This window comes from Centroberyx affinis, unplaced genomic scaffold, assembly GCF_046629955.1.
Source record: "Centroberyx affinis isolate AG114_WGS23_722 - 3 ecotype Tasmania unplaced genomic scaffold, CSIRO-AGI_Caff_v1 ptg005961l_1, whole genome shotgun sequence".
NCBI classification, from domain to species: domain Eukaryota; kingdom Metazoa; phylum Chordata; class Actinopteri; order Beryciformes; family Berycidae; genus Centroberyx; species Centroberyx affinis.
The window spans coordinates 15001-24157 of NW_027283031.1; the positions used below are offsets into that span (position 1 = coordinate 15001).

General features: G+C 40.6%; 1 protein-coding gene across 1 annotated transcript in view; it reads left to right on the forward strand.

The window, feature by feature from the left end:
* The window catches only part of LOC139668026 (discoidin domain-containing receptor 2-like), a gene marked incomplete at its 5' end in the record, with an annotated part of 17233 nt that extends 13717 nt beyond the window's left edge, over positions 1-3516 (forward strand). Inside the window, 2 exons of the mRNA XM_071547503.1 lie at positions 1157-1306; positions 2255-3516. Of these exons, the coding sequence (XP_071403604.1) occupies positions 1157-1306; positions 2255-2389 (285 nt within the window). The remainder of the gene's footprint in view (positions 1-1156; positions 1307-2254) is intronic.
* Positions 3517-9157: the final 5641 nt, after the last annotated feature.

Below are 9157 nucleotides of genomic sequence, written 5' to 3' on the forward strand. Positions count from 1 at the left end.
GAGGTGGAAAGTAACTAAGTGGAGAAGTTTCGATACTACTTGGGTTATTTCGGGCGATACCTTAAAGGTATCGAGTACCGATACCCAGCCCTACTGACCTCTGTGTTTGGCACAATATGGTAATATAGGTAATTTGCGGTGGAATTTTTACTTTTACAAATTACGGACATGGCAGATTCGCACAGGATTAAAATCACAGACGACCTCCGCAATTATTACAAATTACTAATTAGAGGTCCCCAGGTAATACTAGTCCCGTGCGAATAGGGCTTTTGTCCCTACTGGCCACCGTACAGAAAAAGAGCCATTCTATAAGTGAGTGAAGTTTTGCAGTTTCCCTAAACTCTAAATCTGCTCTTCTCTTCGCCATGAAAACCAGAATATAAACTACTCACCAAGAGTACGACGAGTATGTAGTGTTTGAATGAGGCCAGAAAATAAGTTTAAAACTTACATTTAACAAGTTTGTGAACAGATTCAACAACAGATCCTGATTTTAAGACAGTAAAGCAGTAACTGGTCTGTCCTCGTTTTGCATTTTTATTCTTGGTTTACACTTAAATTAGTATTTAAAAATAAAAGTAGATCCGGTCTCCCAAACAGGAACTACCTCTCCTAAATGGTATCCCTCCGGTAAATTCCTTTTAGTTTACCAGCCGGAAAAAAGTTAGGACCCTGTCGCATGTCATGCCCCTCTCTCTCCCAATTCTTCTGGTTTCTCTCTAATTTGAACTGTCAAATAAAAGAAAAATATATTTGTAAAAAAATGTTTGGTAAAAAAAAAACATTTGGTGGCCCCAGAGCCAGGATGGGAACCAGTAACACCAGTCTTACTCTCTACTCTCTTCCCATTGTCATATAATGTCTATGTTGCCCCCCCCCCCTCCCTCCTCTACTCCCATCTCTTCTCCTTCTCCATCCCTATCGCATCTTTCTTTTCTCCTCTTCTCACTCTCTCTACTCCTATCTCCTCTTCTCTTCCTCCTTCTCTATTCCCTCATCTCCTCCTTTTCCTACCCTGTGTCCTCTTCCCTCTCCCTATCTTCACACTCTCTCTTTCCTCCTTTCCTCCTCATCTTCTCTACCTTCCTCTTTCTTTCTCTTCTCTTCTCCTCCTCCACCTCTGCCCCACCCTCTTCTCCTCCCCACCCCCCAGGGTAAGTTCACCACAGCCAGTGATGTGTGGGCGTTCGGTGTCACCCTGTGGGAGATCTTCACTCTGTGTAAGGAGCAGCCGTACAGCCTGCTGTCTGACGAACAGGTCATAGAGAACACTGGCGAGTTCTTCAGGAACCAGGGCAGACAGGTGAGACGAAACAAACGCACCCGCCCAGGACACACAGGAGTGTTTTTCAGAGATCCTCCTGCCTGAAGGCTCAATAACTATAAACTATTACTATACGTTGTTGTTCAAGCATTCACACCACAGCGATATCTGTGATCAGTTCCTCAGCAATCGAAGCATGGCTGCAGTGAGCTATAAGTAAGATAAGATTTAATACGTGATATGAGGTTCAGGATTCAATACAACCACAATACGATGTAATAAATAAAAGTTCAGTGACAACAAAGTCTTTCTGAGACAAGATAAGATAAGATAAGATAAGATAAGATAAGATAAGATGAGATAAGATAAGATAAGATAGCACTTTATTAATCCCCTTGGGGAAATTCAGGTGCCACAGCAGCAACTGGCAGACAGTTCGAAGGAAAACAATTACAGTAAGTACAATAGATAATAGAAAGAAAGATAATAAATAAAGAAGAGGTACTAAGATAAAAACAATATAGGTAATGTACATAATATAGAGACTATGGAGACAGTGCAAAAATGCAAATAACAATAATAATAATAATAATAAATAAGTATTCTTACATATATATTCTGTATATATACATAATCAGGAGTTCAGTCATTAGTGCGGATGAAACTAATGATGCAGGTGAAACTGTGATGGTCAAGAGTCTCATTAGTGATTACTACAGCAGAATAACATGGAGCTGATATCACCATTCATGTTCCAGACAGCAGAATAACAAGGAGCTGATATCACCATTCATGTTCCTGACAGCAGAATAACATGGAGCTGATATCACCATTCATGTTCCTGACAGCAGAATAACATGGAGCTGATATCACCATTCATGTTCCTGACACAACAGACGGACTGACACATTTCTGTATTGCGACGTACTGAATGTGGACTGTTGTCTGATCTGATCTCCTGAACTCACCTGTATTTTTCCGTCCCAGATCTTCCTGTACGCCCCCCCGCTCTGCCCCCCCTCTCTCTTTGAGCTGATGATGCGTTGTTGGGGCCGCGACATCGCCGACCGGCCCACCTTCGAGGGGCTGTACCAAGCGCTGCGGCCCCACGTCAACCAGTGAGCCGAGGCCTCTGGGACGTCCCGCCCGGGGCTTTCCTGTAGGGGACGGCGGGGTCGTTCCGTCTCTGGACTCCTGTAAGGTGACAGACTGAAATGTGTAGACAGAGGATTGGATGGCGTTGCAGCAGCGAGTCGCTCTCAGAGGGAATGAGGAAACAGAGCGGCAGACAGAAAGTGAGGGTTGGTTTGTTTTGCAATGACAGCAACAGGATATTCTGACAGACGAGATGGAGATGGAAGAAGGAGAAAAGGCTGAGAAACATTTTGGGAGATCCAAACGGTTCAGTCCTTAGTGAACACACATTTCTGTTCTCTCAATTCTACAACAAGCCTTCCTGACTTCATCCATCTCTGTCATTTGAGCTGTGGTCTGTTCAACACCTTCTCCTCTGGACTCAAACTTCTTCTAAGACCTTTGTGTCTTTTGACATATCTTCTTTTCTTTTTCTCATGGCACCAAAGCTGCCGCACAGCTTGTTTTCTTCTTGTTCGGCCCTTCAGGATGCCAACAACTGGACAGACGCTTCGTCTTTGTATCTCCTGTCCCTGTGGTTTTTATTATTATTGTAAAGCACTGTGTTTGTCTGTGTCTGTGTTTCAGTTATTCATGTTCATATATTAACCCACACTGGAGCTAGGGCTAGGGTAAAACTGTAGTGTATGATTTTTTTTTTTTTTTATCCTATTTCATTTTCTTGGTTTATCTTATTTTACTTCTTTGGTCGTTTTTATGGATATGAATGTTGCTCAGCTGAGGTTCACATCACGGCACCAAGAGGCTGCGTTGAAACCTGTGTGGCTCACAGACTGAAAATCAGTCGGTGATTTGAACTGTGGGTAATTTTTTGGTAAAGAAACGCCGTTGGTGGTACATTGAAATCAAATTAGAGAAAATTTAGTTATGACCTTTTTTTCACCAAAGAGAAATAAGACTGTTAATGCTAAAACAATTGGATACGATTACAATAAATTGTAAAATTCACCTTAGTGAACTGAATTGTGGCTAATTTGGAAAAGACATGTCATTAACATCCGTCATGTGGGGACGCTTTTAAACAAAACACCTGACCAGAAGTGCATACATTTGTAGAATGGGTGGCACCAGTGGGAGTAACTCTGACCCTGGCAGTGCTGTCGATATAGCAGAGATCCTAAAATCATCACCAGTAGATCATTGGCTCCAGCGCTCCATGCTAACACTTTAGCATCCACTTTGTTGAGTGATAGTATGCTCCATGTTAACACTTCAGCATCCACTCAAAATAGTGTATGCTAAAGAGTTAGCATGGAGCACCGCCAACAATCTACCACATGGATGATTTTGGCGTCTGTTTTGATGAACAGGGCAACCTTCAAAAAATATGTGTATTCCTTTAATGCCACGCTCTACCCATTGAGCTACAGAACCAAAACAAATCGGAAAAGCGCAGTTATTCTTGCCTTAATGATGTGACAAGAGTGTCAGGCCAAGAGATTGATATTAAAGTGATACCTTGATAGTCCAAATATGGTCAATTTGGACAATTCTAGCAAGCTGTTTTCATATCACTGTTTCTGAACAGAAACAGCTTGCTAGAATTGTAAGCATTCTCCATTGAAACCAATGGGTAGGCCTACTGCTAGCAGGGATTACAACAAAGTGTCAAAGAAAAATAATCTAATGAACTCTAATGTCAAGACATCACTTTAACTGTGTATGTCTGTGTTGGGGCCTGTTAATATGTAGATATGCTAACTAAGTATATGTCTATGTTGGAGCCCATAGACATGTGTATATTGCCTTGCCTCATTAGCTCTGTTCAGCCTGGCTGGGGCTAGCTGTGGTATGGAATGGTTTGGCTTGGCACAGTTGGGTTTGGTTTGCATCTCCACTGATTAGCCAGCTAAGTTAGCCAACTGAACATCAGGATAGCTAAATGACTAACTAGCTATAGTTGACCAGTGTTAGAGCAGGTTGGGCTGCAGGCTAACTACCTGACTAACTAGCTAGCTAGTTGTCCAGAGTTATGGTTTTGTCTATTTCTAAGGTCGGTGGAAATGCTGGCTAACTGAGCTAGCTAACTGACTAACTAACAAGCTAGCTAGTTGTCCAGGGTTTTGTTTAGACCCGGTCTGGCCTAGTTGTAAACAGTGGAGATGCTAGCAGCGATGCAGACAGGCCACAGCGAGGCTAAACCCGGCCAGTGGAGACAAGGCGTAACGTCTATATTGGGGCCGTAGCAGAACTACTGTGTCGGATCGGGACCCTCTGTACCGAGGGCCAATGAGCCACTAGGGACCGAGGAGGAGATGATCCCTGGACAGACGGAGCCATCGGACAAGTCCCGCCTCTCACTGCATTAACCAGCCAATCACTGCTGCGCCGTTCCTCTGCACCTCAGAGGAATCGTTTGGAAAATACAGATTTTCTTCTCTTTTCTGCCATCAGAGGGTGCGAGGAAACGCCTGCCGACAAGTCGTATGAGAAACACAAGTCTTTCTTAATATATTAAGAAATATTTCTAATATGCTGATTTGTTGTACTTCATAACATTCAAGAGAGTGTTGTTTACAGTACTGATGCAGGATGGATGCAGGGCAGATGGAGGATGGATACACAACGGCTACATGTCATTTTAAATAGGGCTATGGAAAGATGGAGGCAGAAGAAGATTGTGGTGATGATGATGATGATGATATCAGTGATGATGATGTACCACAAGAAACTAAGCTGTCAGGTCACTATGGTGGGAAGGCATAGATTAAGTAAAGGTGATTGGTGATTGGGCAATGTTGCAAACCCACGCAACATCAAAAGGGACCTGTTGACTTTTTTAGTTGTGCAATCACAAATTGCAAATTCCTGCAGGGGGGTGTGTGATGTTTCAGTTGCATCTCCAAGACAACAATATCATCATCATCATCATCATCATCATCATCAAGGTGTAAAAATAGTAAAGCACATTTTCCTTCTTTGACATTTCATGTTCTTTGACTTTTTTATGTTAAATTCTCAGTTGATGTCAGTGTGCAGTGTATGTGTTTTGAACGCAAACTGATGTGCCGCCATTTTGCGTTCCTCCCAGTCAACATCACATTCATAGAAAGAGGGAGGGAGACCAAATATCTAAATTTGAGTGCATCTTCCAACATTTTTTGTCGTTGTCGTTACAGTAGTGTTGTGTTTTGTTATCTGTACTGTATCTTAACACTTCTAAGAGTGTGTGTATAAGTTTGTGTGTGTGTGCACATACATTTGTGTGTGTGCGTGTGTGTGTGTGTGTGTGTGTAAGAGAGAAAGAGAAGTGTGAATGGGTGTTTTCGACATTCCTTTGAGCACTGGGAGCCAGTTGGGAGTGAAGTGGTTAATCTGAGTTGTGCCAAACTGGACGATCAACCAAATGAGTGTGGAGCTACTTTCCACCAAACAAATCGGACTTAACCCAAGATTGTGAAATGGTTCCATGGGCAAAAAGTACTTTGAAAACACAAAGTCAGTTCTGTAAATTTATAAACAGGGCTGTAACCCATGTTTTGCAAATTAAACCCTTAAATTACAACTACGAATAACTAAATAATTTGTGTGTGATGTGGAAAAATTAGAATCTGCTTATCTGTTTTATCTGTATAGCAAATTATCGCCATCTTCCCCAATGGAAAAACAAAGGCAAAAATGAGACTTTTACATTGAAAAACCCCAGCAGCTTCCTTTCTGGTTATGACTACTTCCTGTTGGAGTTGTAGGCTAAAATCGCCTTACAAGTTGCGTTTTCTCTTTTGGCTGAAATATTCCCTCCTAACCCTAACCCTAACCCAACTGAGAAACATGTTTCCAAAGCTGTAAAACACAACCTGTGTCTCTGTAGATGTTTCTGCTGATTCCTAATCATAAACTGAGGATGGGACCTGCAGAATGTGGCTTACAGTCCTGTTTACAGATTTACACAACTGAGTTTGGGTTTTCAAATCAGTTTTTTACCCTTGAAGTATTTCACAATGTTGAGTTTATGTGTGATTTGTTTATCAATATAGCTCCATATGTGAGGGAGGGAAAGAAGGAGGATTGTTTTTAAATGAGGGAATAAAAAAAAAAGTAAGAGAAGAACGACAGGACGTAAGGAAACCACTAAACTCAATCTCCCAGAGTCCTTTGCTACAGTGAGCCTGTGTACTTTGTTGTGGTTTCATTAGAGAGACAGAGAGAGATAGAGCAGTCTTTAGTCTGATATGTACAGTATAAGTGATCTATATCTCAGTGTGTGAATGCAGATTAAGTGTGATAACTGTTATTGATAATTGATTATCTATCAGAATTTATAGTACTATTTCTATTCTCTGATCATTTCTATTCTGGGATGTCATGTTGTTTTTTTTAAACAGGAATTCAGACATTTTGAACACCAGACTCCCATTTATTTCTAATGGAGACGTGCTGTTTTCCTGCTGTTCTGACTGTTACTTCCGGTCACTTCCATGCCGTGTGACCTTCTGTCTCGTCTCAGTCTTGTGTCAGACATCGTGTACATAGGCTAGTCAGAGTAGCTGTGTGTATTAATATATTGGGAGCCGGGACCTTTGCGTTCTGTCGCCCCATGTCAGTTTTCTCTCTGTACCTTCTCATCTCTTGGTTTGGTTTCTTATAATAAACGATAAGATTTGTCAAACGGTGGAATCAATCTGTTCTCTTTTTTATGGAGATGGATTATTTTCAAATATTGTTAACAAGTATTCCCTTTTCCATTTATTTGCTGGGCATGACATGTCGGCTGTTGCAGGATCGAACCTGTGACTGTTTGGTTACGGGACAGTTTGAGCCAGAGGACTGATTCCCTCCTCACTGAACGCCATGAGACTTTTACCCATGAGACTTTGACTCACAGCAACATAGGAAGTTACCGACAGTTTGAATTGATAAAGTTTATAAAACGGATTTGTTTTGCCGTATACAATGTTTTTTTCAGTGAGTTGATTGGCTCTTATGAAGGGTTAGGGTCATAAAACTTACAACTTTGGATCAAAGACTTCACTAAATCCATTTTCCATTCATTAATGAATTATTTTTTTTTAAAATAACATTTAAGTTTATTTACATTTTTCAGTATTTACAAGCAAAACAAATTCAAACAAATTCACTAAATCCTAAACTATGGTAAAGTCTCTGCATCTAATATCATTTACCACCAAAACTTCCAAACCTGATGATGTCAACTGAATCTCTAGCTCAGCTGTAACCACCAGCTTAGAGGGAACACTGTGAATTTTATCTAAATATGGCTTCCAAATTAATTTCTGGTTATTTTGCTTGCTTGTCATTATGATAAATTATGACAAAAAATACAAGATCAAATTTGGACTCACTTAGAATAAGTTATGGCAAGTGCTAAACCTTGAATATAGTCATAAATAAATAAATACTACATATACAGTTAAAGTGCCACCTTGTCATGACCAGCTGACACTGAGGACGTTTCTTCCATTTGGTCGCCTCTGATGTTGGAACTGAACGAACTGAAGCTTCTTCTGTTATTGCACGTATTATAAGTTTCTCTGTATGAGTACGTAAGTAAGTAAGTAATTTATTTTTCAAAGTGTCATGCGCCAAAAGGTGCCAAGCCCACATGGGCTTACAAGACACTACAAACATAACAAACAAGAGCAATAACATAGTGAGTGCGAAAGAACAAATATAATACACCTCCATACATGTCAAACAATGTCAAACCAAATATGAACACAATCCTGCTCCTTAGACATTTCAGCTATAAAACATAACTTAGGCACATCTGAGGCACAGACTGTGCCTTTAATCAAACATAAAGCCCCTCCTGCTGTTGGAGGCATTTAACACAAACTGAGCAGTGAAACACTTTGTCTGTAAACAGGTACTGAAGTCTACATTCATCACATAGAAAACAAATCAGGACATTCTGCAGACATTTTACGGAAAAGCCTATATCTAAGACTGTGATATATCGGACAATAGAACAAAAAGTGCATTTCATTTTCGACCTCTCCCAGATCACACAGGTGACATTTTCTATTCTCCTCTGGAATTGAGTGGAAGCGTCCGGGTTTCACCACCAGAGGCAAGACACCACATCTGACCTGAGACAGACAGACTCTGTGCTCTGCTCAGGTTCAGGGTCACATGGTGCTCTGGATGGTAAATACACTTAATCAGACTGTACGTTCTCAATTTTGGTTTACATAAAACTTCTTCTGACCATTTCTGTTTATAATTTTCAAACAGTATTGTTTTAATTTGACTAATACTACAAGATAATTTATTTCTATATATATATATTGGAGACCTGCCTTGCCAAATATTTTTGCAAGCTCCCTTGCCCAAGAATAATTATTTGAAAAATCCCAGTAGAAAATTTGTTTGGTAAGTCTGTTATCGGGCATGTTGATTAATCTATTCCACATGTCACCCATATGCTGCACTTCACATGGCATGGCATGAGAGCATCAGCTAAATACATATGTGTATTGTAAAATGTACACCAAGTGATGTCAGGTGTCCATGTGTTGGACATCAACAGGGGGCAGCAGAGAGACAGGAACAATAGAACACTAGAACTTCCACCCTAGAACAGAATTGACAGGTTTGGACTTTTATTGTGAGCATGAAAAATGATCTCCAAAAGCTAAGAACAAGAGAACCAAGGCTGTCTTGATGTGTGTGTCTTACAGCGATATCGGCACATATTCCACTCCATCCCTGTTTGCCTTACTACTATAAAATAAAGCTCATTTAGATGTAAAGTGCAAACAGAGTCTTTAGTTT